This window comes from Prionailurus bengalensis, chromosome E3 (genome assembly GCF_016509475.1).
Source record: "Prionailurus bengalensis isolate Pbe53 chromosome E3, Fcat_Pben_1.1_paternal_pri, whole genome shotgun sequence".
Lineage (NCBI taxonomy): Eukaryota > Metazoa > Chordata > Mammalia > Carnivora > Felidae > Prionailurus > Prionailurus bengalensis.
In genome coordinates this window covers 29,917,002-29,937,262 of record NC_057357.1, presented here as the reverse complement: position 1 = coordinate 29,937,262, position 20,261 = coordinate 29,917,002, and the positions used below count along the sequence as shown (strand labels likewise).

General features: G+C 43.5%; 1 protein-coding gene across 7 annotated transcripts in view; it reads left to right on the top strand.

Annotated features, from left to right (window-relative positions):
• Positions 1–20,261, top strand: part of MRTFB (myocardin related transcription factor B) — a 128,968-nt gene that overhangs the window by 47,336 nt on the left and 61,371 nt on the right. For all 7 annotated transcript variants that reach the window (XM_043560501.1, XM_043560497.1, XM_043560500.1 and 4 more), the window contains exons 2-3: positions 17,583–17,648; positions 19,656–19,711. In XM_043560501.1, the coding sequence (XP_043416436.1) occupies positions 17,583–17,648; positions 19,656–19,711 (122 nt within the window). The remainder of the gene's footprint in view (positions 1–17,582; positions 17,649–19,655; positions 19,712–20,261) is intronic.

Genomic DNA, 20,261 nt, shown 5'->3' with positions numbered 1-20,261 from the left:
GGCCATCAGCCACCCCCTCACCTCTCCACTCGCTCTTGCTCACCTCCTAGACCCAGAGAGTAAATGTAGACTTACCTGCCTGAGCAGGAGTCTGAGCTTCTTCCAAAAGCATATTGCCCCCTTTTTTGCTCACTTAGAATATGAGAATGTGATGGTAGGGATTGTTACAGAATTGAAAGATAGTAAGAAGAAACAACAGTGGGACTTTTTAAAGTTGAACTACTTTTAAGTACAAGTAGAAAAAAACCTCTCGATCAAAACAAACACAATCATGTATAAATAGCTGTTACCAGGAATCAAACAATGGGGTCGCCTCTGCTTGTGCGCAGCAAGCCTTACTGTGGATTCTTCTAAAATCGATACCAGTGGGATTTTTAGGACACATTCTAGAGATTCCCTGAGGGAACTTAAGGTTTTTAAATTGTAACTTAAAAAAAAGTTAAGAATTAGCTGTGTGTGTATCATTTAAGTCAAGTTCGTGTGTTAGGCTCCTATTAATACCTGAAATTTAAAAACAATTTTTGTGCTACTTGAAAACTGAGGAAGTGGAGGAAAATGGAGATGTCACAACCGCAGAGCTTGATAAAGGAGCCTGGAAACAAGGATTAAAAATATGAAAACCGGGTAGAATTACCAACAAGCACAGCAAAGCAGAGTTGACATGATTACATAAGGTACAGGTTGTTTCCCTAACGATTGTGACCGTGCCTTCCATTTAAACTTGTGTGACAGCGTAATGTCACACGAGCAAGAACATGGACTCTCAAGTGAGATATACTTGGGATCAGGTCCCAGGCACACCATTTCCTAGCTTTGTGACCCTGGACAAGTTCACTGCTCTGAGCCTTAATTTCTGTCCTCATTTGTACAAGGAGGAAAAGCAGTACGTACCTGATACTGTTTTTATGAGATGTCCAATTTGATGCCATTCTGTCATCCCTCTTGTCTTGTTTTCAGCCCTTTGTTACTTTTTCCTTCTGTTTAAATTTTAGTTTTTAAAATTCCGTATATATATATATATATATATATATATATATATTTATCACATAGAGAAATATTACTGTCATATAAGCTCACAGGTATAAAGAGGTAAAGGGAGAGAACTTTCATATTTTAAAACACTCCACAGATGTGTTTGGATCAAATTAGTCTCTCTCATCACAGCTGCATTGAACAGGGTTTTCTTCATACCTCAAGAGATTGCATTTCTACTCATTTTCTGCCAGAGATAGGGCTGGGTGGTGGTGGGGGCGGGGTGGGGGGAGGGACAAGCAAACCCATAGATACCAAGGGTAATCTGTTACCTCCAAGTTAGTGACGGTGAAAGAGAGATTAGACCTGGGTTTAATTAGAACAGGAAAAAATAGGAGAAATTTTGCAGAGAGCCCTTTTTGTTTGGAGTAGTATGAAAATAACGTTCCTGTGCAAGATCGAACTCCTGGAATTCACAGTGTCACGGTCCCTGCCCGCCGATGAGTACCGGTGGTCACCTCATCGGACTCTAGAGGACGACGTTGGGACAGCCCTTTGCTGAGTTTCCTCTGCTTTTCGGCCTCGGACCGTATGTTAGTTGTATTGATCCGTGAAAGTTGATTGACACAGCAGCAGTTGTGGAAACGCGAAAATGCCCTGGAGTCTCATTAGATCCTACGCCGTTCTGTCAAAAGACACACATAGACAAGTGACTATTAGTGTCTGAAGGTTTCTGCCTCACGTGTGAAGGGCACTAAAAATACTTAGGATATTTCACATCAGTAGCGTTTCATTTTCCACTCCTTTTTGGCAGAGTTGGCTTATTTGAAAGAATGGCTGCTGGTGTTTTTTTTTTTTCTTTCGAGACCGCGAGTTTCCAGGTAATGAGGAACGATGGATTTTGGTCCATTTAGTTCTAACGGCATGGACACTGCTCAGTCTCTGTGGTGTTTCTGACGTGTGTCGACTGTAAGGGCTTGGGAGTCCAGTGTTGCCCTCTTTCTTACTTACATTAGGATATCGCAGAATTCCTGTTACTATTGACAGTGCTGGTTAGCCATAATTATTATTAGGGGGAAAAGCAGACGTATTAGCAAATAGTGTCGGGCTTCAGGGAGTCTCTGCAACTCCTGAACAAGAAAAGGTAGTAATACCTACTGAAAAGTTAAGAGGAAGATGTTCCAAGTACCATCAGCCTACGAGGAGTCGTCATCACATACCAAAGAACTGTTGGGATAACGAAGCCTATGACCTCGCAGCTTTGTGAATGCTTATATAAAGTGCCTGGTAAATACCAGGCCGTGTGCGTAGTGGGGAATTTCATTATCAGTTGCTTTAGGTGAGGCTAGCCGTAAGCATCTCGGATTCTCCTGGTGAAATTCAAAACAGAACACTCTCCTTAGACTAGTTTGTTTTGTCAAAGCAGCAACAGGGAGCCTCGGCCTTTGACTTGTCCACAGAAGGCTTTGAACGTTTTCTGTTTGTGTGCAACATGGATGAGATTTAAATTTCATTTCTGGTTCTAGAACTAAAGGACGTTACAAATCACTGACTTGACAACTGAAGAAGTAATAATTACAGATTTTGAAGAAAAATCAAATAAGTTGAGGTGTTTTAATTCAATTGAGTGATTTAATCGGAGTCATTATTAAGGCAACGAACCATAATACCTGTGCTACCAGCTAGTTACAATTAAACAGGAAAATGGATGTCCAGTTTCCAGAGCTCTCTAATGGTGAGAATAAAAACCACAGAAAGAAAACAGGGCTGTCTATTAATTTCCTTTGACCAAAACGGACTGCTCTGACAGCCCTAAGACTCAGCGTTTGAACCAAAGTGGATTTCTCGCTCAGCACGGCCCAAGGTGGATCAGACTGCCACCCTGGTCAGCTGTCCTCTCGGCGACTGGGGGATCTGGGCTCCTGTCGTGTTGTCCAGCCCGTGGGTGTGGGCGGGGGGAAGGCTTCCAGACTGGGGGGCCACGTTCCCACTTCTGTCACAGGCCGGTGAATCCCAGTAGAGATAAAGGGTGTGAAAGTTCATGGTAGGTGGCATAGTAAACCGTGGGGGGATCGACGCGGTGTGCTGGGCCGTGGCTGTGTAAGAAGATAGTGCACCTTTGTCTGAAGTCCTCTAAGCAGGCCATGCTGGGGAGGAGAGATGAAACAAATACCTTTCCCTAAGCGCCAGAACTTCTCTGAATGTTGGAAATCATCTCATACGTGCTGTACCTGCGCTGCCCATTAGCTGTGTGTGGCTCTTTAAATTTAAAGTAATTAAAATGAAACACTTTGTTTAAAATCCAGCTCCTTCATCACATTAGGCACAGGTGGTTAGAGCCAGCCGTATTGAGCAGCGCAGATGATAAAAGATTGCCCCCGGTGTCGAAAGTTCTGTGAAAGATGGTGTTGCTCTCCCCTCGCCACTTCACGCCCCTGCTCACCATGTTCCTCTCACCTCAGCTCTGCAGGCTGAGTCTGGGAAAACCCAACCCCGATGTCATTTCCTAAAGAAAGTCACTTGACCCTATCAGCTAAGAATAATTTCCTCCCTCTGTATGTTCCCGATAACTTGATCTGCGTCTGTCTATGGCATTTTACGTCTTGCTGGGTTTTGTGTTTTTTTTTTTTAAATGTTTATTCTTGAGGGCAAGAGAGAGCGAGCAGCGAGCATGAGCGGGGGAGGGGCAGAGTGAGAGAGGGACACAGAATCAGAAGCAGGCTCCAGGCTCCGAGCTGGCAGCACAGAGCCCGATGCAGGGTTCGAACCCACAAACTGTGAGATCATGACCTGAGCCGAAGTCAGATGCTTAACTGGCTGAGCCACCCAGGCACCCCTTACCTTTTGCTATTGTATCTTTATTATCTTCACTGTTAGGCCGTAATGATTTGGGGGGATAGAATCCTTATTTGGATCATTTTCATACCTCACCCCCAGTGTCCTGCATCTATCTCATAGACACATTATTATGCAACAAGGATTTAAAGAGTATTATCTGCCTCCCTGCCTTCTTAAGCAGAATACCATTTGAACTATTCCCATCAGATAGAATTTATAATTAGCTATAAACTAATAACCCCCAAATGGAATGCATTGGTTCCTTAAGGCACTGTGGAGATATACAGAGTGATCCCTGGACCATCACTAGATTGCTAGCATTGTTATTTATTGTTTGATTTTTGCCAAAATCTGGCCACTCTCCCTTTTCAGGTAGGCTTTGTCTAAGCTCCTTCAAAGTAAGCAAAAATTAACAAAATGTAATAGTGCAATCTTGATTCTGTTGTTGACCTAACTAAAATACATTTATTGAGCCATGGTGGGAGAGACAAATAGGCAGTTGAAATAAAGAATGCTACAAAGCTTTACAGTAAAAGCACTTGAGTTTTACAACTATTTTGATTTCTCTGGGAATGTCTCCTTTCTTTGTTTTCTGTCAGTGTTCTACAAAATTGAAAGTGTTGTACAGTGAGATATCACTAAGTTAACATTAAAAAAGTAATTTCAAAGAGTAGGATATTGTCCTTTTCAGAAATTGAAATAACATACAGGTGTGATGGAAAAGGTAAAAGATCCCTCTTCCCAGACATGAGTCAGTGTTTTTAAAAAGAAAATGGTGCGTGCTCTTTTTGAGATGAAATTATCTAATTTTTTTTATTGGAAATAATTCCGTTTTGCAGAAATTTGAGCATGCATAGTATTATGCCAGCATGCAAGGAGCTCACAGCCCAAAAAGTGAGAAAGTAAATGATAATATAGGAGTAAAAATGAGCACACGTGCATAAAAGATAAAGAAGAAACCCATGTGTACTTTGGTCCAGTGAGGGATGGTCAAGCCTCTCTCGCGGGTTCCAGGCAGGCCTGTGCAGTCCTCGACCTGGCGACACCAGCCGGCTTCACCTTCCCATGAGACCCACTCCTCCAGTGTCCTGTCGCAGTTGAGGGCACCTCTGTCCACCTGTTGACTCATGGCGGACACCTGAATAGGGCTGATCCCTGACCTCCTCCTCATAACCTGTCACCGAGTCCTGTCACCAGATCTGTCACTTCTACCTCAACAGTATTTCTTTCTCCTATCCACAGCATTATTGCACCACAGCCACACCCTTGTCGTCGAGGTCCCTTTCCTCAAATACAGTCTTTATAGGGGTCTTGACTCCAGTAGACCAAAAGCTGCCTCCTCATCTCGCCCCACCCAATCGGACCTCTCCTTCAAGTGAGGCCCCCTCCCCTGTGTCCAGAAGCGGGTCACATTTTTCTGTCCCTCCATCACTCTTTTCTCCCAGAATGCCTCTCCTCCCCACCCCACCCTGCTCTATTGGCCTGACGGGCCGCAGCTCACCCCTTCGTCTGCACCATCACATACAGTCGCTGGGGTGCTAGGAGAGCACACAGGTTAGCCCACTTCTCAGTTCTCTTGTTTTCCTGGGCAGATTGGCGTGTGTGTGTGTGTGTGTGTGTGTGTGCACGCAGCCCATTTCTAAATCCACAAAGTAGGCAGAAAAACCAAGCCACTGAGCCAGGATCAAGTGGCCTCAAAAGAGTGGCATGTGCTTTCTAGTCTGGGAAAAATTGGAGGTACCTAATATGCCACAGTTTTCCTGTTTCATTGTCACTTGTCCTTTTACTCAGAGAACCTGCCTCAGGCATTTACGTTAAGACATTTCAGAATGTTTTATGCCACGTACATCTTCCCAGCTTAGAGCAGTTAGGAAGATGCTTTTACTCAACGGCACCTCTAGCGAGAGCTGCCCACTGGAATTCTGATGTGGTGGTGGTGGAATAGAGAAGTTCTGATTGCCCCCAAAATAAGAAAAATATTATCTTCTCTGGGAACCATGTAGGCTAAGAAATGTGGAAGTTCAGGGGCGCCTGGGTGGCGCAGTCGGTTAAGCGTCCGACTTCAGCCAGGTCACGATCTCGCGGTCCGTGAGTTCGAGCCCCGCGCCAGGCACTGGGCTGATGGCTCAGAGCCTGGAGCCTGTTTCGGATTCTGTGTCTCCCTCTCTCTCTGCCCCTCCCCCGTTCATGCTCTGTCTCTCTCTGTCCCAAAAATAAATAAACGTTGAAAAAAAAAATTAAAAAAAAAAAAAGAAATGTGGAAGTTCGGGGATAGAGCCAGTAGGGTCGTACAGATTAAAAGTCCGTTGTCAACAAGAAAGAAATCAAGTATTGTTTTAACCTCTTTACGTTGCTGGTGATGAGGCAGTTAAGTGGATGATGTTGCTTTCAAAGTGCCTGATATTTGCGTTATACTTCCTTTTATGCCACTAGGTACTTCATTTCCACCACTCCTTAACCAAATGAGATGTTTTAAAACGCGTATGTGTGTAATATCCTTCTGTATGCGTGCCACAGACTGATGTTACCCCTGCTGTTCTGTACCAGGCCCCCCAGCTTGACATCACGTTGTCATACCACGAGAGGCATACTTTAAATTCATTCCAACTTTTGACAAAAAGGAGAAGGGAATTTGTGTGAAGGTATGATCAGTTTAAAGAAACATGCCCCATTTTTAGCAGTCTGTTTCCATGGTAACAGAAGCAGCAGCCAACCACGGAGTTATCAAAGTGCCTGTAAATTTCCAAAGCTGCATGTTGAAAACATGGTCTTCCTGACCTCATGCTGCAGAATAATTCAGGAAACCTATCGCATGTTAGCCTGGACTGTTCGCATTTTTGTTTCTACTTCATTTTTGCTTTTAATTCCTAATAGAGGCTAAATGGTGCATTTTAGACTGTGACCTCCTTACCAGCAAGTTTAAATTCCAAAGTTTGTCTCACCTGCCCCTTCCCATATCCCCCACACCCGGCGAGTTCATAGGCTACGTTAGGCTTTCTGACATTGGAAAGAAAGGCAATATTTCCTATGTCGTCTAAGAAATTTTTCAAACACTAATATGTGCAGTTTTTTTTTTAATTTTTTAAAGTTTATTTATTTTTGAGAGACAGAGAGAGACACAGTGCGAGTGGGGGAAGGGCAGAGAGAGGGGGAGACACAGAATCCGAAACCGGTGCCGGGCTCTGAGCTTTCAGCACAGAGCCCAGAGCCTGACATGGGGCTCGAACTCACAGACCGCAAGATCATGAGCTGAGCCGAAGTCAGTCGCTTAACCAACTGAGCCACCCAGGCACCCCTGTACAGTTTTTTTTTTTTTTAATTTGATGTTGTCTCCCTTTCTTCAGTGGAAAATAATCATAATATAAAAATTCCTGATCACAGTGCTGCTTGCCCTTCGTCATGTCAGAGTGTCGATTTACATACACTCCGTACGTAACTGCGTTGCTCCAGAAAGGAAGCCGTGGTCCGGGAAGCCTGCGCGTCAGTGCAGATGGCGTGGCTCTTAGAAGACAAGCCACCACTTTATTTGGGGCCTCTTTGTGTTTTCTAGTTTGTAGCATCACTTAAAGAAGAGGCTTACTTTGTAATTGGCAAGTTAGAGCCCTGAAAATAAAGCCAGAGGTCTGTGATCTTTGGTTGCTCCCTTTTGTCATGTGTGAGAGTCCTTGAGTCCTTTTTCTCTTCCTTAATGCATCATGAATTTTACAGTCATTGTAAGTGGAGATGAAAACCAACTGGTATCTGCCAGGTTTTCATGGTTTTCTTGACTCCTTTGCCTTCACCTTCCCTTATTAGTCATCTTGTATTAAATTTTATTTTCTGTTCTACCACCCACAGTAATTCAAAAATACCCAAGCCTCAGATTCCTACAACAAACTGAAATAATCTTGGTTCTGCCCATGATAAGCCCTTGCCCCTCGAAAATTCTTCTGTTGATCTCTTCTTAAATTTGGCCTAGTATTAAAAAAAAAAATTGGCAGAGCTTTCTTTCCTTAGAAACTCTAACTCCGTTACATACTGTAAGTCTACCGTGCAAAGTTAAGTAAAACGTGTTGATTGAAACTTCTATACTGTGAGCATTGCAGAAGATGCTAGAATATAGGGATGTGGTCTAGAAGGGGAAATAGGGGCCAGAACAGCCCCGGGACAACCTAGAATTCAGTGTGACAGCAGTGTAAAATGTAGCTGTGACTATAGTTATCACATTATTAAAAGATGGAGTCAGCGTTAGTGGTTAATGGAGTTGTGGTGAGGGCTAGCTAGGAGTGGGTGAGAAATGAGAAATTTGGTTATTGAGTTATTCGTGTCTTAAGGTCTCTTGTTCTGCTGACGTGTTTGGTTTTTTTTTAATTGAGCTAAAATTCATATAACAAAAACTTAACCATTTTAGAGTGAATGATTCAGAGGCATTTAGTAGTATTCACCAGGTTGCTCAGACACACCTCTGGTTCCAAAACATTTTCATCACCCCAAAGAAAACCTCGCAGCTGTTAAGCAGTTGCTCCCACACCCCCCTCCCACCCCCCCAACCCCCACCCCAGTTCGTAGCAGTCACCACTCTGAACTCTGTCTCAGGTGGCTATTTCACACGCGGCACAGGTCCACCAGGTGGCCTTTGTCTGGCGTCTTTCACTGAGCATCGTGTTTTCCAGGTTCGTCCGTGTGGCAGCACCTGTCCGTGCTACATTCCTTTTTATGGCTGGATTCTGTTCCGTTGTGTGGACGGACCGCAGCGCGTTCATCCGTTGATGTGCTGCTGACTTAGGGACCGTCCCCAACTTCTGCGGACTGTCAGCGGTGCCGCTGCGCACACGGATGCACCCGTGTGTCTGAGCCCCCGCCGTCCGTTCTTTCTGGTTCACCCAGACGGGGAATTGCTGGGCTACAACTGCTCGTGACGAAAACTTGGTTTGCTGAGCTTTAGGGAGAACTGCCAGACGTCGTGATTTTGTATCTCGTGGTCTCTTTCTCTGATCACAGTGATAACGTTCAGAGCTGACGAGCGACCTGCCAGTTTCCTGAGTGACTTCTGTCCCCCAAGCTGTTGCCACCATTAGTCGGAGCATCTCGGGAACAAATAACCTGTTTCTCTTTTCACCCTGCTCTTCACCGTCCGCAGCGACTGTTTCGCACCTCCTGCACTGGCCTCAGACTGACCTTTTCCTCCCTCGCCTCACTTTCAGCACATCGCCTGGCTTCCTCCTCCTTCGAGGAAATAGAAGGCGTCATTGGCAAGTCTCTGGACAGCCCAATCCAGATCTGTATACCTACCTGCAGCTCTGCCCCGTTCTGTTTGCCCTCCTGTTGCACCAGAAGGAGCGGCTCTTAGCAGAAGCTGTCTCTGTGTGCTCGGACGCCCTCCCCTTCAAGGGACCTGCCGCTTCCTACTCTCCTGTTCATTCTCCTTCCTGTTCATTCAGCCCCGTTCTCCCCTTTCCCTCCCCTCCCCTCCCCATTCCTCTCTCTTGCTCTTCATCTGTTATAGACTTGCTCCAGTATGTTCCGGCCTGAAGCTTTGCGCCTTCTCTCCTGCCTTCATGGGCACCATCTTGAAAGCATTGCTTCCGTTGACGTCATTCACACCCTTGCCCCTCCTTTACTCCGTACGCCTCCTCTGGTCTGACTTACATCCATCCCTCCGAGCAGTAGCTCCTCATGACCCCCTTATAGAAAATACTTTTACACCACTCTCCAGGCTCCTCTTCCTTCACAGATGGCTTCTTCGACTTCCTTTGCTGGGTCTTCTTCATCCCCTCGCTGACCCATAAGTGGGCTTTTAATTGTTAACGTTCCTTGTTCCTCGTTGCTGAGTCCCGGGCTTCCTTTGCCTTCTCTTTCCGTATTCTCCAGCTCGGCGGACTCTCAGGGCTTTAAATGCCACATAAGTGACGACTTTCAAATTTCAGTCTCCTTCCAAGACCTGCCTTCTGAAATCTGGACCCCCAGAGCCATCGTCACTTTGACATCTGCACTTCTAATTCACACACGTCCGAGACCGAGCTCCCAAATGGCCAACTTGCGTTGTTCGTCTCAGTCACCGGTCTACCCAGGTGCTTAAGCCAGAAACCCAGGAGCCATCTTGGTTGTGTCTTCCCCCTTCAAGCCCAGCATCCAGTCTCTTACCACGTACTGGTTGATTTTATTCTAAATATATCTTAAATCTGTCTAGTACATCTCTTAGCTGTGTTGAAGGGGAAAAAAATGAGATGTCTTGTGCTTGAGGTTTCTACCCAGGAACATCAGAAAATTCTTCCAGGTTTATGAATAAATACGAGGTTTGCAACAGAAAGCTTAACTAGAGCTTCTGACAACCGTAAATGTCTCCACATTCAGTCAAAAACCTGCCCCATCACCCTCCCTAATTCTTTTGATGTCTTTTGGTCCCTTACTCCTTATTAGTTATATCAAATTTTACTATTATTTTTGGCATGATATTTGCCAGTGGTCTGGGGTGAGTGGAAGTGATCTTTGTTTCTGAATTTAAACTTCTCTTAAGACACGATGACGCACATACTGGGGAAGGGACGAACAGAAGTGTCCTCTCTTACGTCGTAAGTGGGACTACAGAGTACTGAAACCATTTGGATTGCAAAGCACCCCTATCAGAATTTGAAGTGCATATTCTGTTATCATACATTTTATATAATCATCATCATCATGAAAGGATACCAAAAAAAATGAATAGGACAATCACCGCAGCCTGGTTTATAATAGCAAAAAACCTAGAGACTTAACGTGTATACAATTGAGACCTCCACACGTTAGATACAGCCGTTAACACAGCTGGTAAGAATGAGCTAGATTTCGTGGGGTGTTTTAAAGCACGTCACCAAACTACATGAATAGTAAGATCTCACCCCATACATCTCCTTTGCATATTTTATATTTAATATTCTGGGAATATTCACAGAACACCCTCTGGAGCCATGGAAGCTTCCCAGTGCTTTCCTTTATGGTGGAGGACTAGAGGTGGGGAGTGGGATGGACCAACATTCACTGTTCTTTTTAATGCCTTTTTTATGTGTGTGTGTCACTTTTATTTCAACAAATAAATAGAAAAGATTCTCCTAAAACATGGATTTTGAATAGAGGCATTGGTGGTACATATAATGGTGTATTTCTGAGACCCGGGCCCAGATGGAATTCTCAGGATGTGACCTTCTGACTACAGAGTACCCGTCCACACCAAGAACATGCGAATCTTGGTGGGATTAAATTTTTTAAAACCTTGCTGATAATGGGGGAGACTGTATGTGTGGGGGCAGGGGTATGTGGGAAATCTGTCCTTCCCTCTCAGTTTTGTTGTAAATCTAAAACTGCTTTAAAAAATAATAAAGTTTTTTTTAACAATCCTTATGGTTTTATATTTGGGGGAAAAAATGGTAATTTTTCCCAAGCATCTGGAGTAATAGTGGTCATAGTACAGTATTAATAACCACCACCTTTTTAAACATTTATTTTTAAGGACAAGGAAAAGTTCATCAATCTTTTGCTATTTCAATATCACATTTTTCCAAGACTTCAAATTTTCGGCCTTACCTGTAAGCAAATGTAGTTGTGCATTTTACCACTCAACTGCCACTTTAATAAACCACTGCATCCAGGACTGAATGGGGCCCTCAGGCTTCACTGTCCTAAGATGTGACTTAGGGACCCGTCACTCCCTCCCATATCTGTTGAAAAGATGTTATGATGATAACATTGTCTTGTTTTCATAGCATCAGGCCCCTAATTTATTTTAAATGTTAATTTATTTTTGAGAGAGAGTGCTAATGCGGGAAGGGCAGAGAGAGAGGGACCCTGAGGATACAAAGTGGGCTGCTGACAGCAGTGAGCCCAACGCAGAGCTCAGAGCCACCAACTGTGAGGTCATGACCTGAGCCGTAGTTGGACGCCTAACAGACTGAGCCACCCAGGCACCCCAGGCCCCTAAGTTAATGCAGTTTTAACGGTCCGTAATAGATTTTTGCCAAACCCCAATCACTTTATTCCCTTTACTCAAACATCTGTTTGAAAAAATTAAATTGAAAAACTGAAACCAGGGCCTGGTTTTTGCCTGGTATTGACTTCAGAGTCGATACATCATCAATTCTAGAGTATTCTTTGGTTTTCCATCTTTGCTTTGGCCTCTGGTTAGCCGGCCTTCCCTTGACTTCTCAGGATTTTGGGCTTTTCATTCCCCATGATTCTGCGGTTTATCCTGCCCGATGTCCCGCAGTCGGGTTCTCTGACGCACTGACAGCTGCTTATGTCCCCTCCCCTTCTTGTCCCACCCTCCTTCGTACCCCATGAGTGAAACTGGCTATTTATTGAGAATTTCCAAGATCATGGCCCACTGCCACACCGCTTCCCAGAAAGGGTCATTTCTGCCCTGTTTTTGTAGTATACCGTCCTCAGATGTCCCCTCGCAAGCCCTTTGCGCCAAAACTGCGCGTTGCTCTGGCTTATCCAGTTCATGCTAAACTGTCGTATGTTATTAAAATGCTGCATAATATGGGGCTTTTTTCCTTTAGAGTGAAAAAGCACTTTATGTCATATTATAGAAGCACTTCAAACGTTCTACTTACAGAAAAAAAAGAACAGACAAATCGCCTTGGTTCATAAAGCGGCTGAAAATTTTGAAGTGGGGTGTAAGTATTATGTGAAAGACATTATTGCATATTATGTTTCTTTTTTTTTCTATTAGAAACTAACCTGGAAATTTTGTTCCAAAAGCATTTTAATCCATTTAACAAAAAGCAGGGGAAAGGAACTAAAAGAAAATATTCTTCAATGTGTAGAGTATCTGTGATGTCGTATAACAGAGACCTTTCCTCTTTAACATTGAATAAGCTCCCTTTCATTTTTTGGAATGGTGCTTAAAAATCCAAGTTTTACATTTCTTTAAAAAAAAAAAAAACAAGCCTCCAGCACTTCCCTTGACACATTTATTGTTTTCATCTGTTGTAGTAAAGAATAGCACAAAATAGAATTTTTTAAATTGTTTGTATTTTTTTCTCTCTGCTGAAATATAAGAGTAAGCCCTGAAGGTTAGCCTTAAAAAGTATTAAGACCTGTCCACCTTGGGAAAATTCAATAATTAAGAATTTTTTTCTCTACATGAAGTAGATGTAAAGTAGTCTGTATTCACGCCCTCCCCCATCTGCTGTAATTTCCAAAGATGCTGGTTTGCCCCCGAAGAAATGCATCTCACTACTTCACAGCCATACCTTCTATGGACCACTAGAGGTATTACTCCTTCTAGGAATTAGGGAAATATCTGGAAATAAGGAACAAACTTTATACACAAAAATTCCACCATAGCATCATTATATATAGTAGCATAAATCGGAAACGACCTCCGTGCTAAATGACAGGCAGATATTTAGTACACCATGGAGTGTGCACGGCAAAGAATGTGTAGTCATTAAAAAAAGAGTATTTTTCATTACATGTACGGTATGATGTGTGGAAGCAGAGGGTCCAAACTTAGGACTAGATAAGAGACAGAGGAAATACACCAGTAGGGTTACAGTAGTTGTGTGTCTGTGGGTGATATACTCAGGGATTTTGTTGCTTAGTTTCTTCCTCCTCCTTTGGTATATTTCCTTAGTCTGTGTAATGAACATATCTGACTCTTAGATGAAAAGTTTTTCTTCTAATAAAAAATAAAAGACTTGGACTCGGCTAATTAAGAAAGACGTGCCACATACAGTATGCAAATGGCTCTGTCACTTCCTCTCCCTTCGTTGATGGAGGTCCTTTGAGCACCTCTTTGAGTCTTGTCATCAGGAAACAGAGCTGTCGTAGAATTCTCAACTTGAGGTATTTGCTTTTACGCAGAGAGTACAATGCTAGCTGTATAATGAGATATGTATCTTTTATATCTAAACCCCCCCCCCCGTTGTTGAGAAAATCAAATGAGTTTAAACTCAACAATGTTAAACTGAAGGACTTAGCAGGATCATGTGTTGGATTGTTTTCATTTCTACATTTTTCAAAGACAAAGGCATTCTTTGAAAATGTTCAAATAAGAGCAATGGTAACGTAAATTCTATTTTGCTCTGTTATTACCGTGTCCTTTGTTTTCTGAAACGATGTCGCCGCTCGCTGACTGTTTGGAACTATGGTTTTTTCTCCCTCAGAATTCTCTAGATTTACATGTTTTCTTCTCTTGCATGTCGTATTTGCACAATGGCCTTGGAGAGCCCTCAGTTTTAGTTAATCTCCTCATAGGATGGAGGCTGTGGTGTCAGCCCAGTAGCTCAGTTGATCCGCCCATCTCGGCACCAGGGAGGACGCTGTGAGGTTCAGTTTTCAGACGCAAGGCCATTGCCCGGGACGTTGGCTTCTTAGGCAACTGTTCGGCCACCCGCCGCCACCCCAAGAAAGCACCTGCCGGACCAGCCTCTAGTCTTGCCTTTGTGGTTACAGAAGTGCAGTCTTACCGACACATGCAGAGTGTGTCACTTTTCCAGAGACCAGCCGGGATAGCAGTTTACTCCTTTGTCTTAAGAACGACAACCGTGCGGCAGGCCTGGCAGAGGTCAGCGGGCCGGGCCTTCCCTGTGTCCACGGGAGCACGAGTGTGGAGCCTACAAGGGAGGAAAATGGTCTCCGGGCCGGATTCATAAGGGCCCCGGAGAAATTCGAGAAAGCATCTTGATCCCACAACCACGAGTGGTGCTCTGATTACTAACAGAGTCAGGTCCTCTGTCTCCAGGACCCCTCGCGCCTTCGCCGCCCTGGCTCAGCTTCCGGTTCTGCCAGCTCCAGTTGTCCAGTGCCGAGGGACAGCCACACTGTGTGCATGGTTCCATCCTCGCCTCTCCTGGGCTGGACGTTCTGCCTTTGGGGTGCGGACTGGTTGTCGCTTATGATATGTAAACTTTTTTACTGATGGGCTGAGTGGGAAGTACCCAAAGGAGGTTTGCTGTTTCCCAGAATCATGAGCCTGTACCTGTTTGTACTTTTTATAAATTCTCAGAAGAGCTTCCATCAGGTTGTGAGTGACTGGTTATATTTAATGTGGGCAAATACTGTAACTGTGTTTTAACACTGACCCAAAGTGGCAGCGTACCCGAGGCTCTCCACGGGGCGTTGTGCCTGACAGTCCGTGCAGTGTGTCCAGGGCCGCCCCCCTCCTGTCAGAGGTGAAAACTAAGCCAGACTGGGTCATCAGGCTTACACCCTGACTGTCATCTGTACCTCTGCCTCTTCCATTCATGTTCTTCCTCACGCCTTTGCTTCGACACACACCCTCCATTCCTGGCCGTTGCTGCTCCTGCCGCCCTTGGCCGTGCATCCCACACGTGTTCCGTGCAGTCACGAACAGACACCCAGTACATGGCTCTTAGGAGACGAAGGCTGCCCGCCTCCCCTGCTTTGAGTGGCGCTGTAGTGCGATGATGTTGCTTCTTGGGAAGGTTAAAGAGGCAACGAGGAGGGAATCGATGGGCAAGATGATTCCTCTCCCTGAAAGCAGTATGGCATAAGAAAGGTGCTTTGTTTTGCCACGTAGGAACCTGGATGGAAAACACAGGTGGTTTGTGTTTGGTGTTTGCTTCGTCTTCACCGTCGCTGACATGCGTCCACGTTGTGTGGTACCCTCCTGGTAGCACACATGCTTTGCACGTCAGCATGAGAATGTGATGTCTAGTCAAAGACCTGATGGCGGGCAGGGCTGCCAGCAAAGTGCATGAGGGCCGCGGACCCACGTGCAGTCAGGAGACGCTTCACGGCTTTCTGTGGCTTACTGTCGTCACTGTGGTTTGCAGATGAAGCTGTTGCAAATGTGTCCATCATCCCGAGATGCCACGCACCCTAAAGATCTGTATCGTGTTTGATACGTGTGTCTCACAATGTCTCACAAGTACGGGGCTCTGCTTGTTTGTTTTAAACCAAAGAAGGGGGCTGTTGATGTTTTCATTACTCTTTCTATTTTACACCTTTCTTTGAGGACCCCCTTGTGAGAAAGGAAGGCTGCCACTGCTAGAGATCCATCAGCAGACATGGACCACCGTGTTCCAGAAGTGTCAGCCTTTGAACTGGAGATGGTTCTGACCCTTTTCTCCCCTCAGTATTCCTCTTCTTGGGATTCGGCCTCTTGAATATGACCGTCTCAAGTTCAGACAAGTGTTAGCTTTAGCATTCACAGAAGAATGTTAGAGGATGCAGCCGTTTGGGTGCTATCCTGTTCATAGGTCATCTCTTTGGCTGTTTTTGTTCCTAGTGAAGTACCTTGGTGGGAACATACTGTCCTCAGGAAACTGTAAGTTATCAGGGAAACGATCTTTGTGTTAGAGCATAATTGATTCAAAGTATCACAAGCCATTTTACTGGGAGAAACATGTGCCTGTATTTTTTTGACTCATCAAATTTTTCTTTGGCTTTATGTGATAGAATCTTAGGTCAGTTGCTTCGGTTCTCAATGGGAGGTCATTGATGCTTTGTGATCCCTACGGCCCCCAAAAGAAGCAAAAAAAATTTTTCAGCATTTAGTAAAGGATGACATTCATATCTAGCATTGAATAAGAAAATGTGTTTACAAGCCATTTTGCAGTCTAGACTGTTTTGGAACTGTCTCTAGGACTGTGCTGTGCACCCAGCACAAGGGCACGCAAAAAGCAAAGGATATAAGGGCCCTGGGCCCTGTGTCTTTGGATCTCAGGGGGTCGTTACAACTAGGAGCCATCATTTGCATATTGTTTGAGCCTGGGTGCGTGACTGGCCTGAGCTAGCCTCTCGGACCAGCCATCACCCCCTTGCTAGAAAATTCTCTGTCTTTCTTCCAGAAGTACATAGAGGTAATTTTTTTTTAGCATATTGGCAAACCTTACTCAGACCCTTAATAATCCTAACCTTGGTTTTCATCCATAGATGAAACCACAAAAATCAAAATAGAAACTTAAAATTGAACATAAGGTAAACCAAGGAAAGTATTTTTCAAAGTTACTTCACGTAATTCTTTTGTGAAGATCGGCTCATTTTCCAGACAAAAATAGATGCTAGGAAAGGAAGCTGCTGGAGAAATACAGGGGAAACTTTTTTTTTTATTAAATGTGGCAAACTGGATTTTCACATTTTGTGACATATACTTCATTCTCCACAAATTCTAATGATTTATTCTTTCTTCTCTTCATTAAAAAGATAAGATATCGATTGATTTTGGCTTTTTTTAGAACTTGTAGAGTGAGACATGGTGTGATGTTTGTGCAAAGATTATTAAACTTTAAGTTCTTAATTTAGAAATTTTCCTTTGGGTCATTAGTAATACCTCACAGGTCTAATTTTTGTTATATACTTGGCCTTCATTAAAGCTATTTAAAACTCGTTCCAGATGGAGCAAATCTCTCCGAATAAGTCAATCTTAAAATAAATTTTTGTTGCTTTAAAAAAAAAAGCCAATTAATGTCAAGGAATCTCACATTTCTATTTCTACAAGTTAAAATTTTTTATTCCCAAGTCTCAACTTAGGTATAAGCCAACTATTTTTGTTTGTTTGCAGAGTATGTTGTGATTGTATTTAAACAACAAATACTTAGCTATATTCATCAAATTAAGATTATGAACTATCTAAACAAAAAAGAAGCCAAGGGAACTTCCGAGCTCACCAAACTGGCAGAAACTACAAATCGGTTTTCTTTTTACAAGTTGGACGGTGCCAGGTAGTATCCTCACTCGCTTATGAAGTAGAAGGGGTTTAATAAAGCGTAGTTGTATCTCCTCCGGGATCCGCTTGTTGGCACCTGCAGTTGCCGATAAACTCAGTGGTGATCCTTTCCTTTTGACAGTGCTCCAGCTGAGGCTCCAACAGAGGAGGACGAGAGAACAGCTGGTGGACCAGGGCATCATGCCACGTAAGATTTCAGTGTCACTGTCGCCTCCAGTGTGATGTAACAGAGCGCACCCGTCCGGGAAGAACCTGGACCGCACTCTGCTTTCACTTGTGTCCCCGTAGTCCGTATACGGCGTCCACGTGAGCTGATACGGAAAACCGGGCCTCAGCGCTGCCAGCCTAAGAGAATCCTCTCAAAGAACGTTTTGAAAACCAGATGCACTGTAAAAGATGGGCTTGAATTAATTCTGTATTACACAAAGAACACCTTGAAAACGGGGTAGTTAGGTTGAAATCAGTTCTCACTTCCAACATGAGCCCTCGTTTTAGTTGTGAAATCATCAGACTCCCCTCTGCCTAACAGGTCCAGTGTTACTTTGACTTGCGAAAGTAACGTGATAAAATTAATTTTAAAACTTGTTCTACTTTATTTAATTCAAGTTAATTATCCTTGATACAGTACAGTCTGGTCTGTAATTAAGTGCATCTCGGTTATAGGACTAATACACATTCTGTTTATAATTAATAAAATCTTTCTTGCCCAAGTAGATAATTTGGAGGTATTTCGAGGCCTTCATTTTTTAGAGTTGATTAATTTTAGAATATTCACCTGTTGCCTTCTTACCTTTGCTCACCAAGTTTGGAGGTAATTTCATGTTTTAGAGGTGGAAGAGTGGCTGCTTTGGTGTTATGATTATTTATATGGGTATTTGTCTAAAAATTGATCTCTCGAAGAAGTAATTTATATGGCTTTAAAAGACTAAGAAGAAATTACAAAATGAATTTATGCGTCCCTACCTTTTTTTGGCTTATGAGAACAGTTGTTCTCTGCAGTAGACTTTTTTCCCAATAAAACTTTTCTGGACTACTATTAATTATCTAACTATTTTGAATCTAGTATTATGATAGACTCAAAAGGTGGTTTGACGATCTGCCAGATTTCTCTACCACCTTCCCAGTGATGAACCAATCAATTAAATAGTATCAGTGATATTTAAAACACCACTGCCAAGCCAGCTCTAGTCTGATTTTGGGAGCTGCTCCCTAGACAGAAACCTGTATGGGCTTGTCTCCTGGGAATCTTTGCAGTGCTTCAAGTACCAGAGCTGAAAATAATCCTACCCAGAGAGTCAAGTTTTAGAGGTGACGGCCCAAGTAAACCTAGCCCAAATCCTGTGCACAGCGTCTGACTGCCTGTAGTTCTTACAGGTGGACATACACACAAAAGATTTTGCAAAGATAATTGATAGAAATACTGTAGTAAGTGATGTTTTAGTAAAACACTGCTTATCCTCCCTCTGGGATTCTGGAATATTTAAAGTACTAGTAGTTAACATATTAAAGAATCATTAGGCCTTTAGGGTGAGTTGCACTGTGGTACAATAGAAAGAGCATGACACCTTCTAATTCACAAGGCTAGACTTAGATTCCACTTTGATCACAATTTAGCTATATGGCTTTGAGAATTTGGGTAACCACTTTGAGGCTTTCGTCTGTACTTGGCCTGATACCTACCTTGCGAGGTGGTGACGATCAGCCACGATATAACTGTGATTGACCACAGGGCGTAGGACTATGTCCATTGTGGGGTCTCAGTGAATGGTAACTCAGCTCTGCTAGACAGAAAGTGTAGCATGTCCTCGTGTTCAAGGTTAGACGACTCCTAGGCTAAACGTCCTCTGGACATTTGGGCTTTTTCTGGTATCTTTTATGGCCACTAAGAGCAAAGACCCATCAAGGAGTCGTAATTTGGCCCAACTGTTGGCTCCAACTAGTCTGACCTGGTACTTGTATTGTCATTATGTATACAACTCTATCCTCAATGTTCACTTGCTTTATTTGTGAATATATGATTTTAATTCTGAAATGTCTAAGGTTTCAAATTTTGCAGATCTCCTAAAGGAACTAGTAATAAATGGAACTGTAGATGCAAACTAGTAAGATTAAGAAGGAACATCAACATAATGTACCCTAACGTTTGGCTGAAATATTAACTCGTCTGTCTACATGGTTCTTATTCTTCTCACAGCTTTGAAGAGCCCAGCTGCATTCCATGAGCAGATAAAAAGCTTGGAACGAGCCAGAGTAAGAAATTTCAGTTTCAGAGGTTCTGCTTCTCTGCTTCTCTCTTGTATTTTAAAGTACCTGTGGGCACGTAGCAATCTTCCTCCTAAATATATCCATAGAGAAAATGCAGTGTATTTTCAGGACAGGTGGCTTCCAGAGTTATGTATTCTGGGGTAGTTGAATCTTGGAAGTTTGTAGAAAATGCATGATGTTCAAATTTTGTTCTTTTAAAACCAGTAACTGGTTTTGTACATAAAGGACAAATCGCATTTCTTCATTTCAGTGCTGGGGCATACCAACAGGTTTTAGAATAACCATGGAGTATTTCTGCCGCTTGTTACCCCAGCAGACCGACAGCCCAAGTGGTGTCCCGACAACCACACATCTTTAGGTGGTTTCCTAACTGGGTCTGCGTCCGCTGTACGTTTGGCCAAGGGCAGGAGAATCTGGCTGAATTAAAGAAGTTGCTGTGTTTCAACTCCGCTCTATTCTTTGAGAGTTTTCCATGCCATTTGCACATCGAATTCATGTTCATTACTTTTGTTTAAAAGTACCGTTATGCACATTC